The sequence below is a fragment of the Aquarana catesbeiana genome, linkage group LG06 (genome assembly GCF_042186555.1).
Source record: "Aquarana catesbeiana isolate 2022-GZ linkage group LG06, ASM4218655v1, whole genome shotgun sequence".
NCBI lineage: Eukaryota > Metazoa > Chordata > Amphibia > Anura > Ranidae > Aquarana > Aquarana catesbeiana.
The window spans coordinates 80529261-80552891 of record NC_133329.1 but is presented as its reverse complement, the minus strand read 5'-3'; the positions used below and the strand labels follow the sequence as shown (position 1 = coordinate 80552891).

The following is a 23631-nucleotide window of genomic DNA, read 5'->3' as shown; positions in this document are numbered from 1 at the left end:
TAAAGGACAGTAAACTGGACTTTTATTTAGAAAGGTTGGAAAGCCATGTTCTACAAAAACCTGCAAACAGGCAGGTAATAAGGTTTCATTGCAGAAGAGAAAAGGATAAATATTTTGCAATAAAAAACCTGCTTAAAAAATTATGATTTTAATTTAATTTAAGTGAGTGACAGCACTGAACTACCAAATGCAAGCAGGGGCAATTTAAATTAGCGCTGCCTTGGAAAATTGATCTTTAAAACCCCACTGGGTGAAACCTTCACTCACAGGCTTTCAAAGCAAAATAGTTTTTTGTCCAGAAGTCTTTTTTAAGAAGCTTATTTGCTTACATCTTTTGGACAGCAGTGCCTGGAGTCACCATACTCCGGTGAAGCCACTTCCAAACTGGCCAGAACCACCAGCTACACACTGATGAGGTCAAGTAGCCGTAATGGTGTTCTTCTCTAGTTATTGTTACATAAATGGTTGTATGATGCTTTAAAAACCCAGTAAGTGTTACTGAGGTATCACAGTTACTAGAGGAAAAAAGAGGACACTGGAGCATGTTTCCTGCCAGGAATAAAAAATATACTATTATAGGAGCCAATCACGTTAGTTCTTCTGTACTACACTGGGCGAATAGAAGAGGGCATCCAGTTGCCATAGGCAGCACAGACACATCCTCCTCCTGACCTTTTAAAAATGAGGACCACAGCCTGAAAGATTGTGTGCGTGGTGAGCATGAGATGGCAGAATCAAATTTCATTAGAACATTTCAAATGGACTGTATACCAGTAATCCTGTTCATTCACTATTGTTTCCAAATCCCGATTTGAGTGCTTTGTTGAGATTTATAGTTGAGTTCCTTATGTTAAGTCTGTTAGAATTTGCAGTCAAGGGGTAGTGGGGTAAGAACTGTAGCATATGAAAAACATTGCCTCTAAATCTTCTGATATATTCTATTTTTTTCTCCTACAGATAACAAGACCGAGTCATGCAGTCTTTTCGGGAAAGGTGTGGTTTCCACGGCAACCAGCAGAACTACCAACCATCTTCACAGGATTCCTCACGCCTGGAAAATTACAGGCATCAAAGTCAGCCAGGGCTCAATTGCGTGCGTCAGAGACAGATGACCAAAGGCTACTATACCCAGACGTCCTACCAAGGCTATGAGAATAACTCTGGGGAGAAATACCCCCGGGGTGACAAGCACATAAATGTCCAGCAGCTGCAGGGCCGGGTCTCTTTTGCCAGTTTCCCTGAAACCAATGTGTACCCTGGACAGTATTCCGGTGAAGATGGCCTGCAGAACTGGGGACAGACTCAGGCTCTGACGGGGGCAAAATACGAGGAAAATGTGATAAAAAAGACTCCTGGAGAAGAAAGGGCTTACCAGGACCCTTCTGGACAAATGTCATTCCGTTCGCACTCTCTACACCACCCACAACAGCAGCCCAGTCTCAACTATCCTAAGCTACCCAGGCAAAAAGTCCAAAATGATGTTCCCTCTTCCCCTCACCCTTTCTCCCAGTCTCCCCATTTTAATCAGAATTTTCCAACTTCCACTTACTCCTCAGTGCCAGCAGGCAGCCCTGTCTCTCACTCCTTCAAGAGTTGCACTGCCCCGTCTAACCCACCACATGAGCGTGCCATGGCTGCTGCTGGCCAAAGGGTGCAAGCCATGCACGGTTACCAGGCATCTAGAATGGCTTCCTATGAACAATCACAGCGACATCACACACAGGAATCTTTGCACTACCAGAACATGGCCAAATACCAACATTATAGCCAACAAGGTCAAGCATACTGCCAGCCTGAGGCCCCCAGTAGGACCCCAGAACAGTATTACCAACCATTTAGTCCCAGCGCCAGCCATTCCCCGGCCCGATCAGTGGGCAGATCCCCATCTTACAGTTCTACGCCATCTCCTCTCATGACAAACCTTGAAAACTTCCAGTATAACCAGCAACAACAGCAGCAGCATAATCCCAATACATTTCCTATGGGTATTTCTGAACACAGTCACTACATGCCTCTTCTTAATCCCTCACCCACAGGCACTTCAAGCCCAGAGTCACAAACTAAAAGTCTACAAAATGACAAAATCCCAGAGACTTTGCTCTCTGACCTCAGTCTGCAGAGCCTTACAGCTCTCACTTCCCAAGTGGAGAACATCTCAAGTACTGTCCAACAGTTACTTCTGTCCAAGTCTGGTATTCCCCAAAAGAAAGGCATTAAGACTTCTCCCAGGACCCCAGAGTCAATGAAAACGCAACATTGTAGCTCTGAAAGCAGTGCATATTCTTCTGAACCAATGGGAACTCCTCTTTCCGAAACATTGGGAACTCCACAGTCTGTACATGCCGAAATGCAAGATACTGACTACCTTAGTGGCTCTGAAGACCACCTAGAGAGAAACTACATGTACTGTGGATCAGGACGAAGTCCTGGGAGGGCCAACAGTACCAAAATGAAACCTGAGTCTATCTCCACCTGTTCTGTGACTTCACCTGATAATATGTCTACAAAATCTGATGATTCATTTCAAAGCATCCATACTAGTCTTCCTCTGGAGACGTTTGCTAAGTTAGTGAGTAGCGAAAGGGAGTGTCCCCATTTACTGGTTAATGCACTGTCTCAAGAGGAGTTGTCTACAGAGATCATTGCTCTTCAAGATGCTATTGATAATGAGAAAGCAGAAAAGGCCTGGGCTGATTCCCCAGAACTGAACAGTACACCTAAATCTCCGTTTAACCTAGAAAATCACAGATGTGTAGAATCTGTCGTTAAGAACACCTGGTCAGATCAAGGGGCTCCACAAGTAATTCCAGATGCTATGAAGAAAGTTACACCAGATAAAACACAGATGAAGAACAGTGAGTTCAGCGAACTTCCAACAGTGCAAACAAAACTTGTGGACACCACCGAAAAATCTGTTAGTCTTACAGAGAAAAACATTGAGAATGCAACATCTAGCTCAAGCTATGCTATTTATTCTAATACATTGGCTAACACAACCCCAAAGAGTTCAGATCCCTTTGAGTGGCCCGATAAGAACATGTCAGAGTCTTGTCTGAGGTGGAAAGAAATTGAGTTGACTCTTCATTCAGATCTTCAAAAGGGTTTGTTTCAAAACAAGGAGAATAAAGTTGATAGCCACCTTGATGTTCCCGATGTGGAAACACCTCTGGAAAATGACTCTGGTGAAGAGTTTAACAAGGAGGGGGCAGAAGAATTAACCTACACAGAAGATAGCAAAACTGATGAGAAGTGGTTGGAGGATACCAGAGATTGTTACACCGAAGATGAATTTCAAGACATCCCTGATCTCCCATCCCAAAAAGAATCCAACTTAGAGCCAGAAGACTATTCCTCTTTATGTGATTTTTCAGAAAGAAAGTCTCTCATAGATGATGAATCCCTCCCAAAGCAGGTGAGGGATTCAGAAGCCTTATCTTCCATCAATACACCAGAATCCATAGAAAACCCAAGCACTGAAGAGAAAGAAAATTTAGTTGAATGTGCACAACTTTCAGACAGCTCAATCATGTTGCTTGGTCCAACTGTTGAGACTGAGTCCAAAGTAAACAGCTGGTTTGAGTCTACATTGCCACACATCAAAGCAGTGGAAGACACAAAGGAGAACAACAAAGAGAGCAAAGAGACTGTCAAAGACTGTAGTGGAAGTCAGTCGGAAGTAATAGAAGCTGAAAAAGAAGTTGTCTCAACCCTGCCAGAGGAAAGCGAAACAGTTGACCAACAAGCAACAAATGAACAGACAGCCATCTTGGCTGAAGAACCACCCGTGAAGAAACCTCAACGCGGTCGAAGGTGCAAAGCAGCAGAAGCAAAGGTGGTGGAAATGTCTGCACAGATTACATCGAAAAGTAGCAATAAAGGCGGGAACCAAGTTGAGTTCATGCAAACACAAAATCTAAATGCCATAACAGTAATTCAAGTTGACAAGGCTCCTGTAACACAGCCTACATCAGCAAGGATGTGCACTCGTTCCTCCACTGCCAGAGTGGAACCACAAGAATGTGGCACAGGGGTAAACCTAAAAGCACCACATCCTGAAAAACTAAGTAAAAGAGGAGCATTCGGTGAGAAAGAGAGGGTTCCTTATAAAACTGGAAAGAGGGGTGCAAAAAATGGTGACAAAATAATGTCCACACCCACCGACCAGGAAACAATAGCCCTGCAAAATAAACAGTCTTCTGTTCTTAGTGCTGGTCCAAAATCCAAAAAAAATAGCATCCTAAAGGATGAACAGTCTATGATTTTGAGGTCTCGTAACAAGAAACAGGAGTTATTTCCAGCCAAAAGAAGAAGAGGAAAGAGAGGAATGAATTTTGTGCTTAAGAAACGTACTTCTTTAAAGAAGATTATAACAAACAACTGCGTGGCAGCTGACACATTTCCAATTATGCCGAAAATAAGAAAAAGGATGAAACTTGCAACCTCCGGCATTGGAATAAATGTAAAAACCTCAGAAAAGCCTTTACATTCTCTGAAGAGGAAATCAACCTTTATTTCACCAGTCCCAGCCAAAAAGAAAAACTTGATTATACGCAGCAAAAAGACAAAGGAACAAAAGTCAGAGAATCCTCCAAATTTGTTCAAAAAAATTAAGCCCGTCAAAAAGGAAAAAGTCAAGTTAAAGCTTGCTACCAAGAAGGCTTGTAAAGTCATCCTAAGCTCTCCTTCCATGAGAATGGCTCCTGAAGTTTGCTTAAAAATGACTTCACGGTCGTCTTATCATGGTGCAATAAAAACAAAGGTTCTGCCACCTAGAAAAGGCAGAGGACTTAAAATGGAGGCAATAGTACAAAAGATTACATCACCAAATCAGAAGAAACAAGGTGCTCCCATAGGAGAGACTGTCAATACTGGAGCAGTTAGTAACAATACCTTAGTCTTTCCTTCTCAAGGCAAGGAGCTAAGAGATAATAGCTTTGTAATAGATGCTGAAGCCAACTTGTTGACTCAGGACATTGTACAAATCGAATCCCCAAAGCCAGAAGCTGAAATGCACACTGTTAGCTGTCGAGGTGGCAATAGGTCCTTCAAAGGTAAACCTTACCACAAGAAAAAAGGGACTTCAAATTCTCTCCATGGAGAAATTGGCACACAACCAGTGGCAAAACTAGAGGGAAAATGCAGAAGTTCAAAAAAACTGAATACAGTTCCTAAAACAAAGCTCAGGAGAGGTAGATCCAAAAGTTCTCAGAGAACTTCCAAAACGGCTGTCAAAACCCTACTAGCAGCTGCTCCTTCTGTACTTCTGACTTCAAAAGACAAGTCCTTGTCGGAAAACTCTTTGCTAGCCAATAAATATCGACCCAATGAGTGCAAAAAGTTGGAGGAGGGCTCCGCTATTCCTGAGGCAGCTGAAGAGACCTTGACACAGACCAGGGCCAGGAAAAAAACAAAGCATCCAACTTTTAATGGCTACAAGAGGCAACGCAAATGTTCTTCTCAAAACAACTCAAAGTCGACTAGTCAACCACCTGGGAGCAAGAGGAGGGGAAAGAGGCATAGCATACCTCCTGTTACACCTAAAGAACCAGAAATCAAGCTGAAGTATGTATCAGCTAAACCAGTGAGGGCAGAAAATCGAGTCCGCCTCTTCACACCGTACATTCAGGTGGAGAAAAAAAATGCATTCACCACCATCTGCACTGTAATAAATACTTCAGGAGAAGAGGCTCGATTACTGAAGGAGAGAAGCGCTGCTCACTCAGTGTCTCAATCCGTCGCATTTGCCAGCCAAGGCAGCCTGCCTTTTTCCTCCCGGATGCAGCTGGGACCTTTAGTGTGCAAATCAGTCAGCTCTGGCTGTCTCCTCTGCTGCTTGTGCCGTTGCCCAGCCAATTATAAAGACTTGGGTGACCTGTGTGGGCCTTACTATCCTATGGACTGTTTGCCTAACAAGAAATCCAGGCTGAAAGATAAACCGAAACCAGAGGACACAGAAAAATCTTCCAAGGCCGTGGATTCCCTCTGCACAGGAGGTGGCGGGAGGCCGTCTTGTACAGATGGTGGAACTACTGACGTAGTCAAACCGAATACGCTACGATCTAGTGCTCGTGGATTGCTCAGGAAGTTGCCCAGCTGTTATTGCTGCAGCAAAAAGTTAGAGGTGACAGAGACTGAGAAACCCAAGAGACATCAGTGTGTCAAAGTGCCCGAGGCGCACTCTGCAGAACCAGAAACGCAGGAGCACTGGGTGCATGAGGCCTGTGCAGTTTGGACCAGCGGCGTTTACCTGGTAGCTGGGAAACTGTATGGCATCCATGAAGCCATTCAGATGGCAACTTCAGGGGTAAGTGATTATATTTTGTCATGTATTTGTTAATATAAAATAACATTTTAAAGCTGGACTCTAGGCAACTATTTAAAAAAAAAAATGCAGTTACACTGCAGAGGCTCAAGATTTCGGAGGTGACTGTAGTAGATTAAGCCCACGCAGCTAAAGGAATATTTGTAGGTAAGGTACTGATGTTAGATGTGAAGGCCTGGCTCACAATGGTTCCAATTCATCTCAAAGGCATTTAGTAGGTTTGAGGTCAGGGCTCAGTGCAGGCCTGGGGCACTAACGTCATTCACCTATGCGAATGAGAGAGGGTGGGGTTGGGTCGAAAACAAAATTAAAAAAAAAAAAGTAAAAAAAAAACCCTCAAAAAACACGATATACTGTATGTGCAGCAGAGGGTGGGTTGCAAAGGTGCCAAGTTACACAAATGGGTGAAGATCCGTTTTAAGTTCCTCCACACCAGACTCATCAAGCTATGTCATTATAAAGCTGGCTTTGTACACTCATGCTGGAACAGAAAAGGGCCTTCACCAAACTGTTACCACAAGGTAGGAAGGACTTTATTGTCTAAAATATTCTTTGTATGATGTAGCAATAACGGTACACATCAGTGGAAACACCTAAATTCAGTTATTTGAAGGGAGGAGCCCACATACCTTTGAATACAACTACTTTAAATGCCTACATTTGACTTGATGTTATCCTCTTGGGACTAATCAGGTGTCTTGCATTCACATGTGAAACCAGCAACATGAGGAGAGAGCAGAGAAATGACCTCAGTCTCAGTCTGCTGCTCTTTCACCCAAGAAAGACCAACCAGCAGATCTTCACCCATATTTTCAACTTTTGCTGATCATAATGCCCAATAACAAAATATTTTATTCTAAAGTACCTTTTTTCTTTGAATTTGCCAGCACTTGCCAGCAAGAACGGGAAATACATGCTGTGTAGCCATCCCGGAACACACTGGCGCCGGCTTCAGGTGCCTAAAAATAAGTTGGCCGCTGCCAGCATTTCAACAGGGGCCAGTAAACTGGACATTTGGCAAATAACGAAGCTAATTAGAATATTGACCATATCCAAAGAAAATGCAGCATATTTTAAGGATTACGGAGATGTATTTTTTTTTGGGGGGGGGGGTTTGAGTAGGAGACCAAATGGAGAAAACTACCAGTTTTTGGGCAGTTAAGACATTTCCCGTATATGTATTTCAACTGGGTTTTTATTTGTTTGCCTAGAGTTCAGTTTCAATGTTAAAATATGTTCCTGTTTTATTTTTCTAGTGCAGACATGCTTTTAATTGACTTTGAAAGGCAAATTTTGTAACCTTCTCAGGGGCCATAATATGTGTGGATCTGTACTGTACTTGCAGTCTGTTCTGTGTCACAAATATTGTTATCCCTCCGGTGTTCTATTGTTGTATATTAATATGTTCCTTCTATAGGCATAATGTGATTGATTTACTAAAGGCAAATAGACTGCGCACTTTGCAAGTGCAGTTGCTCCAGAGCTTAGTAAATGAGGTGAAGATGCACTTTACAAAGAATACCCAATCACATGGAAAATAAAACAGAATTTTTGCTTCCACATGATTGGATGCTGGGAGTCAGCAGAGTGCAACTGCACCTGCAAAGTGCACAGTCTTTTTGCCTTTAGTAAATCCACCCTATTGTGTTTTCAGACCATAATAATAAAGCGGCACAATGTGAGTAAGGGTAAGTTCACACTGGCAATAAAAGCAGGCATTTGAGGGGCGTTTAAAAATGCCCCTCAAACGCCTATGCAATTGATACAATGGACAGCACACAGTGCTATTCACATTATCAAAACATAAAGCACGAGCATTGCGTCACTTTAAAATGGAAGCCTCGTGTCGAGTCAGGAGGCGTTTGAAGCCTTTCAACGCCTCCCATTCAAGTCTATGGTAACACTCCGCAGCCACATGCCAGGATTAGTACAGTGTGAATTTTAGCTAGTTATTAAGAAACAGTCTGCTGTGTCCCTAACAACCGATGAATCAGCTGACAGCTGAATGTAAAAGAAATAATTGCCGGCAATAAAAAAAATTGCGGGGAAAACGGCATTGGGTCGTCCCCCCCCCCCCCTCCCAATCGATACCAGGCCCTTGGGTTCTGGTATGGATTCTGAGGGGAAACCCCCACGTCAAAATTTTGAAATAAAAAGGTGTGGGGTTCCCCCCAAAATCCATATCAGACCCGAAGGGCCGTGTATGGATTGGGGGGGACCCCACGCCATTTTGGGTTCTGGTATGGATTCTGAGGGGAAACCCCCACGTCAAAATTTTGAAATAAAATGGTGTGGGGTCCCCCCCAAAATCCATATCAGACCCGAAGGGCCCGTGTATGGATTGGGGGGGACCCCACGCCATTTTTCCCCATAATTTTTTTTTTTTACATTCAGCTCTCAGCAGGGAACCCATCCGTTGTTAAGGCCACAGGGGCTGGCTTCCCGGCCCGCTCCTTAACAACCAGCTATTGTAGGCGATTCAGCTGTCTACGGGGAACCCCGCTGACAGCTAATGACTCATCAGTTGTTAAGGGTGCGGCAGCCGGCTTCTGCTCCTTAACCAGCTATTATAGGCGTTTGTGGTGCAGTTTTACCAAGCCAAAAACTGTCAACTGCGCCGCGAATGCTCATAGGGCATTTGGGGGAGTGTTTTTAATGCTCATTAAACGCTTATTAACCGCACATATTGAAGTGCATTAACGCTATAGGTGCATTCGATAAGCGTCAGTATTTTGAGCAAGTGTGAATGAGCCCCCAGGCATAATCATAACAGCCAATCAAAAGCAACATTTAATTATTCTAACAGCCCTAAACCAGTGGAGTGCAAGATCTGATTGGCTCACATGGGTTATTGTAGTATAAGTTATGCCTTTCGCTGCCTAATTAAAGGATCAGTCAATCCAAAACAGATCCGTTTTTAGTTATGGTCAAAACCCCGTACTCTAGCTTTGTAAATCCTCTCCTTTAGGTTTGTAATGACTTGTGAGTACTGTTCAGTGCAGTAGAACTTTAAACTAAGGCTGTGTGATCACGCCATCCCAGGGGGTGTGTCCACGACAACCTGAGCTCAGAAGAAGTGGGTTGTCATTCAGACTGGAAGATTGGCAACATCTAGTGGCGGAGAAGAAGTACTGCAGGGCACAGATTGAAGGTAAATATTGCAGAGCTGCTTTTTTTTTTCTTTTTTTTTTTGGAATTCTGCTTTAAGTCTACTGGGCCGAATCACCAACTGGCACTCAAAAACTCTCAAAAAAAGAAACAGCCCGGCTAGATTTCTGGCTTTGTACCCTTACCAAAGCCACTACAAAGCTGAACAAGAGAGCCATGCTTAGGGTTGCCACCTTTTCTACCAGCAAAAACCGACCATAGACCTCTCAAAACTGGTCTCCCTAAGAAGTCAAGGGGATCTTCAGACCAAACCCTTCCTAAAATATGAGTTTTGGGTGGCCTGGCCCTTGCAACAACCAGTGGAAGTAGGAAACAGTAAAGATCTTTTTTTTTTTTTTTTTTTTAGCCCTCCAAACTTTAACATTCACCCAGCAAAGTTTCTAAAAACACCAATATTTTATGTTATTTGGCGTGTAAAGAGGTGAACGGCACACCCAAACTGTATAAGTAATCATTTTATTTCTGGTCACCAGGCAACCGCTAACATAACAAGGGCCTTCTGCATCTCTGTGCTCCTTATATAACATTCTTCAGTTATGTTATCAGCACATAAAACAGCAATAAGTATATGGCTTAAATGAAAATGTGAAAATGTTTTAAAAAATAAAATAAAAAGCATAATAGGGGTAAAGTTGGGGTAGAACATGTGAAGAGATGCTGCCATGTGATTCATTTTCTGGTGAATGACTTGCACAGCGGAGGGAGGGAGAGAGGGGTAGATGTACTATTATATTCTGCTACCTACTGGCACAAAGTGGTTACTGAAAGCCATAGTTTTTTTTTCTAGCTGTAAATAATTGTTCCTAGTTGGCTTAAAGCTGAACTCCAGGCACACATGTATTTAACTAGATTCTTCAATAACCACAAAGAATATAAATTCACTTTGGGTGCACTGAATGTCTTTGCAAACTCAGGTTTCAGTCATGTCTCCCCTTTCCCTTCTTTCCCCTAGACTGTACATATTAAGTTCCTGAAGTCTCTCCTGATATGTTTTATCCCTCACCTTTTGGCTCGGTTCACATAGGGGCGACTTGTCAGGCGACCTAGTCGCCTGACAAGTCGCCTCCCGTTCTGTGCTACGGAACCGTTCTAATAGGAGCGACGCAAGTCGCTCCGACTTAGAAAAAGGTTCCTGTACTACTTCGGGGGCGACTTGGGGCAACTTGCATAGACTTCTATACAGAAGTCGTTTTGCAAGTCGCCTCAGAAGTCGTTTGCAGGTCGCCTCGCTGAGGCGACCTGCAAGTCGTGCCGCCCCTGTGTGAACCGGCACTAAAGGCTTAAAAATGTCTTTAGTGGGATGAAGCCTTCAATCCAGGTCTTCCTGGAGACCAGTAGGGTGTGTGAGTATACAGGTGTGTATATCTGTTATAAACCAGGAGCTGGTCATAGCGAAGGGCCCTGGGTCCAGGTCTTTCTGGAGACCTGTAGGGTGTGGTAGTGCATAGATGTGCATATCTGTTATAAGCGAGGAGCTGGCCATAACTTAGGTCCCTGTGCCCAGGTCTTCCTGGAGACCTGTAGGATATGTGAGTACACAGGTGTGTATAACTGTTATAAACCAGGAGCTGGTCATAGCGAAGGGCCCTGTGTCCAGGTCTTCCTGGAGACCAGTAGAGACCAGTAGGGTGTGCGAGTACACAGATGTGCATATCTGTTATAAACCAGGAGCTGGTCATAGCGAAGGGCCCTGTGTCCAGGTCTTTCTGGAGACCTGTATGGTGTGGTAGTGCATATCTGTTATAAGCGAGGAGCTGGCCATAGCTTAGGGCCCTGTGTCCAGGTCTTCCTGGAGACCAGTAGGGTGTGCGAGTACACAGATGTGCATATCTGTTATAAACCAGGAGCTGGTCATAGCTAAGGGCCCTGTGTCCAGGTCTTTCTGGAGACCTGTAGGGTGTGGTAGTGCATATCTGTTATAAGCGCGGAGCTGGCCATAGCTTAGGGCCCTGTGTCCAGGTCTTCCTGGAGACCAGTAGGGTGTGCGAGTACACAGATGTGCATATCTGTTATAAGCCAGGAGCTGGTCATAGCGAAGGACCCCGTGTCCAGGTCTTTCTGGAGACCTGTAGGGTGTGGTAGTGCATATCTGTTATAAGCGAGGAGCTGGCTATAGCTTAGGGCCCTGTGTCCAGGTCTTCCTGGAGACCTGTAGGATATGTGAGTACACAGGTGAGCACATCTGTTATAAGCAAGGAGCTGGGCCCTGTATTCAGGTCTTTCTGGAGACCTGTAGGGTGTGTGAGTACACAAGTTTGCATATCCGTTATAAGCCAGGAGCTGGTCATAGCTAAGGGCCCTGTGTCCAGGTCTTCCTGGAGACCTGTAGGGTATGTGAGTACACAGGTGAGCATATCTGTTATAAGCAAGGAGCTGGGCCCTGTATTCAGGTCTTTCTGGAGACCTGTAGGGTGTGTGAGTACACAGTTGTGCATATCCGTTATAAGCCAGGAGCTGGTTATAGCTCAAGGCCCTTATTTGGGAGACAAGACTCAATGTTGGCGAGATACCTTACCCATAAGACTGGGAGAATTGGGACAGCTGAGCGAGTCTGCAGGACTGAAAGAGCTCAGGCAACTAGCGACTCTAGGGGAGTGGATGGATTTTGTAAGTCTCAGAAGAGTGAGAGAGCCCAAGATGTCAGAAGAACCCCTATCTCGATGCCAGGAGTGGGCCCCTGCTGCGACGTGCTGTAGCTAAGGCTGAGTGAGTAAGGGGGGTAGTTGGGTCTGAGGGACCAGTGCCAGGAGCAGTGGTGCTGCTGGAAAAGAGCCAGGTGGCTCAGTATTTTCTGTTAACTGTTTTTGGCTGAAGAAAACTGTGTTTTGTGGACTTTCTTTTAGTTGTGCTCAATAAAAGTGGGCCGCCATGCCCTGAAACCACAAGTTCAGACTGGCATAACTCACTTAAAAGGGCAATACCACTGAGCTTTACCACCCCATATCACAATATAGATACCCTAATATATCCACTCATACAAATACCCCAACAGCTGGCTCTTAGGTCAGTGTCACCTCCTTTGCCTGATGTTTGGATGCTGAGCCGGGTTTTCCTTGATAAGCAGAATAAAATGCAGAAACACTTTTTCTTGCGCTCCGTTCTCCTATTCTGTAGAAAGCAGATTTTGTCCCAGATACGAGCCCCCAAGGGAACCCAATGGGGTTGGTTCATTTGTCTCGGTGTCTGGAGCAAGTACTGAATTGGTCATAGGTTGTCCCTTCTCCCATAATGCAGCGAGGGCATTGGGCATGTTACTAAGCGCAACGCAACCAGTTCTTCCTTCAGACACTTTGAAAGTAAAAGTTTATCTCTAACCAAAACATTTTTTTATATTTTAGATGGTGAAGAATCTCTGTCAGATTTTTTTTTTCCCGTGTCCCTTTTGGGAGACTCCTCTGCATTTCCTGTTACCGTTGGAGTATCCAAGACATATTGGAAGCCAGGAGTTGACACCTAGAACTGAAAATATCACTGTCAATAAAAAAAAAAAAAATTAAAAAAATCATGGCCCTTTACATTTTATTTTCTTACTGGATTCCTCATCTACAACTTATTTTGATGCCACAGTTACATGAGTGATGCTACAGATTTCACTATGGTCACTGCTTCTCCTGAGGCTGCTGTGAACTGCACTGTGCATGGCTAAAGATAAGGCGAGGGGGATGCCAGCAGCCATTTTATTTAATAGGCTCAGGGCCTCATCTTCTCGCCCCCCCCCCCCCCCCCCCCATAGCAATGAGTATATTTCTGACCCAGAAGGGCATAGTGCAGTTAAAGCTGATATTTCATCTGCTTACATTTTGCCTGCCCTGCCCCTCTACCCCTCTACCCCACAGTGGCAGCTGGTGCTCAAAAAATGTTTTTTTTTTTGGGGGGGGGGGGCAGCCACTGTGCCCAGCAAACGCTGCCACTGTGCCCAGCAAATGCTGCCAGTATGCCCATTAAATGCTGCCAGTGTGCCCACTCTCCTCTCCATAGATTGTGGGAAACCTCACACTTTATGCAATTCAGACAGATCATGGCTGATGGGAGGGGTTGGCAGGGTGCTGTACATGGCTTCCTGAAAACATCACGGCACCCTGCTTTAGTGCTCTTCTCAAGAGCCCCCAGTCCTGATGCAAGTGGGGGGGGTGGCTCCTGGAGAGTAGTTATGGAAATCTCAAAATGCCTTGATGGATGGATGTCAGTCTGGAGCAGGGGGTCTCCAAACTTTCTAAACAAAGGGCCGGTTTATTGTCCTTCAGACTTTAGGGGGGGAGAGTGGCCAGTGGAAGTAGGAAATGCCCCAGCGTCAGTGGTAGTAAGACAATGACATAGTGCCCTGTAGTCAGTAGAAGGAGGAATAGTGGCCGTCATTGGTATTAGTGGGAGGAATAGTGACTAATTGTTTATATCAGTGGGAGGAGCTATGCCCCATTGCTGTCAGTGGGAGGAGCTATGCCCCATTGCTGTCAGTGGGAGGAGCTATGCCCTATTGCTGTCAGTAGGAGGAACAGTATCCCATCATTGGTGTCAGTGGAAGAAAAAATGCCCCGAGGACCGGATAAAGGCAAGCAAAGGGCCGCAGTTTGAAGACCGCTGGTCTGGAGGAGGTGTTCCTAGGCAAGCTGTATTTCGCATCCAGACCACCTTAGGTGATGCGGAGCCTCCATGATTGTAAGAACTAAAATCCAATAAATGAAAAGGGGTAGGCCAGAGACAGTCAGGCTAGGGTGGAAAGACCTAGATGATGCTGGACATCCTCCAGCCAGGAAATGAGGCTCTATCTGACTTGCTGCAGCTTCCAATGCATGTTGTGAGAAGCTTGCAGTGTGCAGTGAAATCAGAGTAAGCATTTTCAGTCCAGGAGAGGAGCCGGTACAACTGTGCAAGTTTGAAGGGAAGGCCGGAGGTCAGACCTAAAGCTGTTGTAAACCTTAGACATGAAATATGAAAAAAGCATATCCCTCTATAGTGTGTACTTGACCTAATGAAGAGCACTAAGTGTCATTTCTGTCTGCTGCTCCATTCCTCTGCTATCTGCATGAGTCGTTTCTGACACGTTTTCCTGACATTAAAATGGTGACAGGGGAGGAGCTCCAGCACACTGCCTGTGATTGGCAGCCTCAGCTCTGTTCCTGTATGCTGTGTGAAAGGGGGGGAGGATGTCTCTTCCCTCCAATCAGCTCTCAGTGTTCTCGACACTGAGCTGTGCAGAGTGTAATTTAAGCTCTCCGCTCCCTGTTTTCTGACAGCTCAGATAAGCAGTATCAATTCTGCTATTTGAAGGGGTGTAGACAAGGGAAGGATGCAGATAAACAGGTGCAACTTATGTAGGAGGATTTGTTTTATCTCTGTGTATCACCTGAGGCCAGTCACTTCGCTTTGTATATGTAAGTGTTTACAACCACTCTAAAGCCCCTTTCACACGGGGCAGATCCGCTCAGCGGAGTCCGCCAGCTCAGCGGGAGATCTCTTCGGTGATCTCCGCTGAGCCGGCGGATGACAGGTCCGTCTCTGCTCACTGAGTGGGGAGAGACCAGTCAGAGCCCCGCTATTTCTATGGGGAGATCAGAGAAAACGGACAGCGTGTCCGTTTTCATCAGATCTCATCCGATCCGCCAGTCGAATGGCTGAACGTTTCGCCATACATTCGTTTTTAGCGGATCAGATGGCAGGCGGGTGTCGGCAGACACATCTCCGCTGACACTCGCCTGCCCATAGGAGTCAATAGGTGGCCCGCTGTAGTCCGCCTGAAAATTGGACAGGCGGATCTGAGCGGGCTGATCGTGTGAAAGGGGCCTTAGAGCTTTATATAGTTGTAAGAGTTGTTTTTAGATTTGGATAGAGTGGAAATGGCTTAGAATCCCTGTTTGGATTTCCTTCTATCCGAGGCTCTGTCACAGAGATTTACCCTCACTTGCTGTCCAGCTGGCAATGATGGTTTACCAGACAGGCAGTGAGAGGAGCCCTCCGACACAGCAGAAAACAAAAAAAAATGTAGAGTATTAGAGGGCTGGAACCCCGTCAGAGTTTTATTTCTGTCCCTGGAGCAGATTTCCCTTCACTTCCTGTCTGGTAAAATGTTGTCACTGGGACAGGAAGTGAGGGTTAGGCTCTTGGGGCAGGGGGTTCCATTGTTCTGACTAAAGGTCATATGACGTCCTTCAGAATAAGCCGCTTGTGCGCGCCCCCCCCCCCGGGGGTGCGGTGTGTATCGCTCGGACACACCACATCTCTGATCACGGTAAAGAGCCTATAACGTAGGCTCTTTACCACGCGATCAGCTGTGTCCAATCACTGCTAATCACAGTGTAAAGTAAATAGGAAGTGCAGGGTTATCGGCTTTCCTCTACTCACGTGAGTAGAGGAAAGCCAATGAGAGGCTCTCCTGACAGGGGGATCTGCACCGATAATCAGTGCAGTAATTATCAGTGCAGCTCAATCAGTGATGCCTGCCAGTGCACCTCAAAGTTGCCCATCAGTGCTGCCTTTCAGCGTCCATTAGTGATGTCCATCAGTACTCATTAGTGTCGCATATCAGTCCCCATCAGTGCTGCATATTAGTGCCTCCTCATCGGTGCCCATCAGTGCCGCCCTTCAGTGCTGCATATTAGTGCCTCCTCATCGGTGCCCATCAGTGCCGCCCATCGGTGCTGCATATTAGTGCCACATCAGTGCCGCATATCAGTGCTGCCCATCAGTACTGCATATTACCCTGTTTCCCCAAAAATAAGACCTAGCGTGATTGTCAGTGATGGCTGCAATATAAGCCCTACCTCACAAATAAGCCCTACCCTGTTTCCCCGAAAATAAGCCCTACCCTGAAAATAAGACCTACAAGGACTTTAACTAGGACTTATTTGGGGGGTAGGGCTTATATTGCAGCCATCACCAACAATCACGCTAGGTCTTATTTTCAGGGAAACAGGATAGTGCCCCATCAGTGCTGCATATTCGTGCCTCCTCATGAGTGCCACCTCATCAGCACACATCCGTGAAAGAGAAAAAATACTTATTTACAAAACTTTGTAACAAAAACTAAGAAAAAAGTTCTTTTCATTTGTTTAGCAAAAAAAAAAAACTCAGTGGTAATTAAATACCACCAAAAAAAAGCTCCATCTGTCTCAAAATAATGATAACAATTTCGCATAGGTACAGCATTGCATGACCGCGCAATTGTCATTCAAAGTGCAACAGCGCTAAAAGCTGAAAGTTGGCCTGGGTAGGAAGTGGGGTGAAAGTGCCCGGGATTGAAGTGGTAAAGGGAGCCGTAGATAGCAGTAAAAACCTGACAGGAGCTCTAATCCTTCCCAATCTTTTTTTGGTTTGACATACACAGCCTTACCACACTCCTGTAGGGAAGCAGAGATGAACATGGTGTAACGTGTATATATTGGCCTGTACACACCACAGATTAGGGCATTGTGTTCCTGTTGACATTTCTTAGACAAGTCCACACAAAAGACATTCTTGCGGCTGCTAAGGATTCTGGGTAGTGGCATGCAATAGCTGTGAATCATAATCCTGCATACGGTTTGCCGTTTTTTGTTTTTTTTGTTTTTTTTTCCTGACCCTGTATAACCTCATCCCCAAAAGACCTTGTCTGCTGCTGCTGCAAACGCTGACTCTCCTTTCTGTCTTACAGCTCTGCCCCAAGTGTCAAAAGTCTGGGGCCACCGTGGGCTGCAGCCACAAGGGTTGTGTCCAGTCCTACCACTACACGTGTGCCATGGAGGCAGGTAAGGCAAAATGACCAGCACACACACACAGATGTAGTGGATGTAAGGGAGTACTAGATTGATCAATATTATCTATAGAGAAAGGTAGTTCTCCTTTGAGGAGGCCAAGGTAGCCTGGAGGCTACCCCCTCTGGTCGTGGTGAGTGCACCATGCTACAGATAATCCGTTTTTTGAACGGTCTTATAGCTCGATGAACAGCCACGTAGCTGGATGATCAATATAAAATGTTTTTTGATTAAGAATATCCACCACATTTCAGAGGAAAAAGGTCCTTCTTCAGAGCTTAAAATATATGAAATGTATTTTAAGCCAGATGGTGTTCATTCGATTAATGAAAACTGGGATGTCATCATGTCCAACAGCCATCCGGTTTTTTCTCTTCTCTAATAAACACCGTTCGGTATATTTAAGCCCTGAAGAAGGGGGGGGGGCCCTTTCCCCTGAAACGCATAGATTTTTGTTAAAGAATTTCATGTATGGGCCAATATAACAGTATATACCATACCTGGCCGGACCCCCTGGAAGCTGGTAATCGGTGAAGTAGACACCGCTACTACTCCAGTGATCTTCACTTGTGCTGAGAGCCTGCCCTGCTGCTTACTGAACACCAGATGTTGGCTGCTTGGCATGGGTGCAATTTAGAGACTGCTTTGCATTTTCTGAATGAATGTAAAGCATTCTGTGATTGGATGAGGTGGAGAGCGTGACGTCTCGCCTTTCCACCACCTCCAATCAAAGAAGATCAGTCATGAGAGGTAGGTGCATTTCTAGGTAACTGAGAACAAAAAGCAGTGCATACATACATTAGCACAACTGAACATGTATCTAGGAACAGTAGGGTGGCCAATAGGGCAATTTCAGTGCAAAAACAGTGCACATTAATATTAATAAACACACTTCGTACGTGAGAGAGAAAAGAGGGCTGTTAGGGCCCAGAAGAAAAAATGTATAGGATTGAAGGGTATTAGATAATGTTAGATGGGTAATGTGGGTTGTGGAGCAGGACCAGGTAGAGTGGGTTGTGTAGTGGGTAGGGTGGTGGAACAGAATGGGATAATGTTCGTAATGTAACAGATAGAGTGGTGGACTAGGATTGGATAGAGTGGTTGGTGGAGAGGGTAGGGTAGTGGACCAGGACAGGGTATTTGGGTGATGCAGGGATTAGGGTAGGTTGTGGAGTGGTTAGGGTAGTGGACTAGAATGAGGAGGATAGGTGGTAGAAAGGACCAGGTAAGGTGGTGAACTGGAAAAGAGCAGGGTGGGTGGTGGTGGACTGGGATGGGGAGGGTGGATGATGGACCAGGATGGGGTAGAGTGGGTGGTGGAGCAGACCGGGTGAGGTGGTAGAACATGTAGGATGGGTGCTGTAGGAGGTAGGGGGGTGGACTGGGATGGAGTAGGGTGGGTGGTGGTGCGGGTAAGGTGGTGGCCCAAGATAGAGTATGGTGGGTGATGGGCCAGAATATGGCAGGGTGGTCAATAGAGCGGGACCAGGTACGGTGGGTCATAGAGCGGGTAGGGTAGTGGACTGGGAATAGGTAGTGTGGGTGGTGGAGCAGGTAGGGTTGTGGAGCAGGTAGGTTGGGTGGTGGACTGGGATAGGGTAGTGTGGGTGGTGGAGTTGGTAGGGTGGTGGATCAGGATGGGGTAGGGTGGGTGTTTTTGAAGCACGTAGGGTGGTGGCCTGGGATGGGGTAGGGTGGGTGGTGGAGTGGACTGAGTAGGGTGGTGAAGCATGTAGGGTGGGTGGTGGCGCATGTAGGGAGGTGGACTAGGATGGGGTAGGGTCAGTGGTTGTGCTGGACCAAGTAGGGTTGTGGAAAAAGTAGGATGGGTGGTGGAGGAGGTAGGGTGGTGGACTGAGATGGGGCAGGATGGGTGGTGGAGCGGACTGGGTAGGGTGGGTGGTGGAGGAGGTAGGGTGGGGGGTGGAGCTGGTAAGGTAGTGGGCTGGAAAGGAGTATGGTGGGTGATGGGCCAGAATGGGGTAGTGTGGTCTATGGAGCGGGTAGGGTAGTGGACTGGGAATGGGTAGTGTGGGTGGTGGAGCAGGTAGGGTGATGAATCATATGAGTGGTGAAATGAGTGGGGTGGTGGAACAGGACCAGGTAGGGGTGTGGAGCAGGTAGGTTGGGTAGTGGAGCATGTAGAGTGGTGAACTGGGATAGGGTAGTGTGGGTGGTGGAGTGGATTGGGTAAGTTGGTGGAGCAGGTAGGGTGGGTGGTGGAGCAGGTAGGGTAATGGACTGGGATGGGATAGAGTGGGTGGTGGAGCATGTAGGATGGTGGACTGGGATGGGGTAGGGTGGGTGGTGGAGCATGTAGGATGGTGGACAGGGATGGGGTAGTGTGGGTGGTGGAGCATGTAGGATGGTGGACTGGGATGGGGTAGGGTGGGTGGTGGACAGGTGGGATGGGAAGGGTAGAGGGGGAAAAACGTGTAATGGTTACAAGTCAAGATGTTAAAAAGATGGGGCTATGCAGTCCTTTTGTAATATGTAAAAATGTTTTTTATTTCAGGCTGCCTATTAAGTGAAGAGAACTTTTCATTAAGATGTCCTAAACACAAGGTAATGCAGACCAATGGCATTCGTAAGCATTTTATAACATAACTGTTTCTGGGATGTTGCTTTCAGATGCTGTTAAATGAGCTGTGTGTGTGTACAGTATCTCACAAAACATGAATACACCCCTCACATTTTTTTAAATATTTTATTATATCTTTTCATGTGACAACACTGAAGAAATGACACTTTGCTACAATGTAAAGTAGTGAGTGTACAGCTTGTATAACAGTGTAAATTTGATGTCCCCTCAAAATAACTCAACACACAGCCATTAATGTCTAAACCGCTGGCAACAAAAGTGAGTACACCCCTAAGTGAAAATGTACAAATTGGGCCCAAAGAGTCAATATTTTGTGTGTCCACCATTATTTTCCAGCACTGCCTTAACCCTCTTATGCATGGAGTTCACCAGAGCTTCACAGGTTTCCACTGGAGTCCTCTTCCACTCCTCCATGACGACATCACAAAGCTGTTTGATGTTAGAGACCTTTCTCTCCTCCACCTTCCGTTTGAGGATGCCCTACAGATGCTCAATGGGGTTTAGATCTGGAGACATGCTTGGCCAGTCCATCACCTTTACCCTCAGCTTCTTTAGCAAGGCAGTGGTCATCTTGAAGGTGTGTTTGAGGTCATTATCATGTTGGAATACTGCCCTGCGTCCCAGTCTCCGAAGGGAGAGGATCATGCTCTGCTTCAGTATGTCACAGTACACGTTGGCATTCATGGTTCCCTCAATGAACTGTAGCTCCCCAGTGCTGGCAGCACTCATGCAGCCCCAGACCATGACACTCCCACCACCATGCATGACTGTAGGCAAGACACACTTGTCATTATTTGTACTCCTCACCTGGTTGCCGCCACACACGCATGACACCATCTGAACCAAATAAGTTTATCTTGGTCTCATCAGACCACAGGACATGGTTCCAGTAATCCATGTCCTTAGTCTGCTTGTCTTCAGAAAACTGTTTGCAGGCTTTCTTGTGCATCATCTTTAGAAGAGGCTTCCTTCTGGGATGACAGCCATGCAGACCAATTTGATGCAGTGTGCAGTGTATGGTCTGAGCACTGATAGGCTGACCCCCCACCCCTTCAACCTCTGCAGCAATGCTGGCAGCACTCATACGTCTATTTCCCAAAGACAACCTCTGGATATGACGCTGAGCACGTGCACTCAACTTCTTTGGTTGACCATGACGAGGCCTGTTCTGAGTGGAAACTGTCCTGTTAAACCACTGTATGGTCTTGGCCACCGTGCTGCAGCTCAGTTTCAGGGTCTTGGCAATCTTCTTATATAGCCTAGGCCATCTTTATGTAGAGCAACAATTCTTTTTTTTCAGATCCTCAGAGAGTTCTTTGCCATGAGGTGCCATGTTGAACTTCCAGTGACCAGTATGAAAGAGTGAGAGCGATAACGCCAAATTTAACACACCTGCTCCCTATTCACACCTGAGACCTTGTAACACTAACGAGTCACATGACATCGGGTAGGAAAATGGCTAATTGGGCCCAATTTGGACATTTTCACTTAGGGGTGTACTCACTTTTGTTGCCAGCGGTTTAGACATTAATGGCTGTGTGTTGAGTTATTTTGAGGGGACAGCAAATTTACACTGTTATACAAGCTGTACACTCACTACTTTACATTGTAGAAAAGTGTCATTTCTTCAGTGTTGTCACATGAAAAGATAGAAGAAAATATTTACAAAAATGTGAGGGGTGTACTCACTTTTGTGAGATTATGTGTATATATATATATATATAAAAAATAGTCTGTATAGCTTGGATATGTAGGGGTAGTGCGATGATCACAGTGCTTACTTTTTTTTTTAATCACTAGATGATGATACCTTATTCATCTCTATGCACAACTGCAGCTCATCGCACCTAATATGCTTTGTTGATGTAGTACTACTTTGTGACCACATAGTGGCAGTTTCACTCCACAGAGTTACCATGATTTGGATGCAGCAATGCTACAGCAACTGTGCTTGAAGTCAAAACATGTCACTCTATTTTTAAAGTGGAAGGAAAGGATAAGTCTAGCAATTCTTAAAAATGTTCCTCCCCCCTCCTCCTCCCCTATCCTCCCTAATCTACAGGTAAAAAGGATGTGTTTACTTATCTATTTTTAATCTGCTCCAATGTGGTTATGTGACCACGCAGCTCAGGCTCCCCTGTGTTGGTGAGCAGCTGCTGCAGGGGAGAGGAGGGAATGCTGACAACGACTTTGTGAGTTGTAAGATGTGTGTAGAACTTTCACTGACACTTCTTGTTGAATGACCTTTTGCAGAGACACCTGGTGTAACCATCCTAGAAGCTGACATCACTTTCATTACACCCACGACCTTTTATTCACTCCACACAGTCACCGCGTCCAGCAGGAGGGAAGGAGCCGGTCACTGTCATTGTATTTGCAGAGAGGAGTCAGGCTCTGCAGCGCCCATGTGTGGACAGGGCAGGAACAGCATTGGAGGGGCAAGGACAAGTATGGCTTGACAGGTATAATGTGACCCCCATCAGCTGTCTCGGCTCGGGTAAAGCAGGAAAGGTGTCTAAGCAAAAGGGAAAATTTTGGTTTTTATCAGCGCCAGTGACCTCATCACGGGGGTAACTTCATACGGTAGTGACGTTATTCCTTTTCGGGACTATTGCGTGCGGCTGAAAGCTGACTTTTGGACGGAATCGAAGGTATCTTCCACATAACATCTGTTCCCAAACTTCTGCCACCTTCCAAAGATCATGACCGGTATTCCCAGTGCAGCTTCCTGAGACAAAAGCCAGGCCCCCGGAACTGACCTAGGGAGCGCCCTTCACTTCCTGGACAAGATGGCCGCCACATGGCTACAGCAGCGAACTCTGCATCACAAGGGGATTCATACAAAAGAGAGACAGATTACTGCCAAACGAAAAGGGTTTTTTTTCTGTCTTTTTGGAATGTTTTAGCCCCCTTCCCCCCCCTCTTCCCTTCCCCAGCTGCTGTCCATTAAGTGTACTAAAACGTCAACATTTGACCAATCTCACCGTTCTGTAGTTGTTATCTTCGTGTCTCAACTTTTTCTCGGTTCAGCCATTCTGACTCTATTGCAGAGGCCCATTTCATCCCGTCGCCCTCTGCCAGGTTAATCCCGGTACTGCAGCGGAAGTGGATCGCTGGAGGGCGCCACCAAGTGGGGGGAAGTCAGGTTGAGGAACCATCGGCTGACCTAACTTGCCGCAGGGCCCCCCCTGCCCTACTGTACATACAGAAAGTGTTTGACAAAAGTACGGACAATGCCTCATTTTATGGTGTGTGTGTGTGTATATATGTGTATACATATGCATATATAATATATGAAGACTGTACATGTTTAACCCCATAGCTGCCGGGAGGCCTGCAAAAGCCCAATGTGGTTTTTTTATTTTGGTTTGGTTTTTTTTTTTTGGTTTGTTTTTTTGCCAGCTCCTCCGGCAACTGAGGAGTTAAAGCTAGTGTTCTTTTTAGTAAAAATTGCTTCACACTGAAGAATGTGTGTACTGAGCTTTCTAAAAGATGTTTATTTTCTTTAAAAGAGGCTATTGGGAATGTCAATAAAATCTACAATGAACCGTTCCTACGTCTCTGTGTTTGGGGGCGCATCTGGGGGGAGTTTTAAAGGGGACCTGTCTCTCATACACGAGATAGGAAGACATTTTATATGCAAGGCCTTTCTTTAGTTCTTAGTATCAGAAGGTGGATTGATTGGAGAGCTCTGACTCAGTGGAGGGGAATGTCAGACTTCTACAGAGAGACCACTGCTTCCACACAAGGAGCAAGAATCCTTATCTGCCATATGCTGGCAGGGGACAGGCTTTGCTACTCAAGCTGTGGCT

The 23631-nt window shown here is 45.9% G+C and overlaps 1 protein-coding gene across 3 annotated transcripts in view; it reads left to right on the top strand.

Annotated features, from left to right (window-relative positions):
• The window catches only part of RAI1 (retinoic acid induced 1), a 256999-nt gene extending 233628 nt beyond the window's left edge, over nucleotides 1-23371 (top strand). For all 3 annotated transcript variants that reach the window (XM_073636304.1, XM_073636302.1, XM_073636303.1), the window contains 4 exons: nucleotides 958-6304; nucleotides 17118-17211; nucleotides 19733-19782; nucleotides 22073-23371. In XM_073636304.1, coding sequence (XP_073492405.1) covers nucleotides 974-6304; nucleotides 17118-17211; nucleotides 19733-19782; nucleotides 22073-22087 — 5490 coding nt within the window. In that variant the 5' untranslated portion in view covers nucleotides 958-973 and the 3' untranslated portion in view covers nucleotides 22088-23371. The remainder of the gene's footprint in view (nucleotides 1-957; nucleotides 6305-17117; nucleotides 17212-19732; nucleotides 19783-22072) is intronic.
• Nucleotides 23372-23631: the final 260 nt, after the last annotated feature.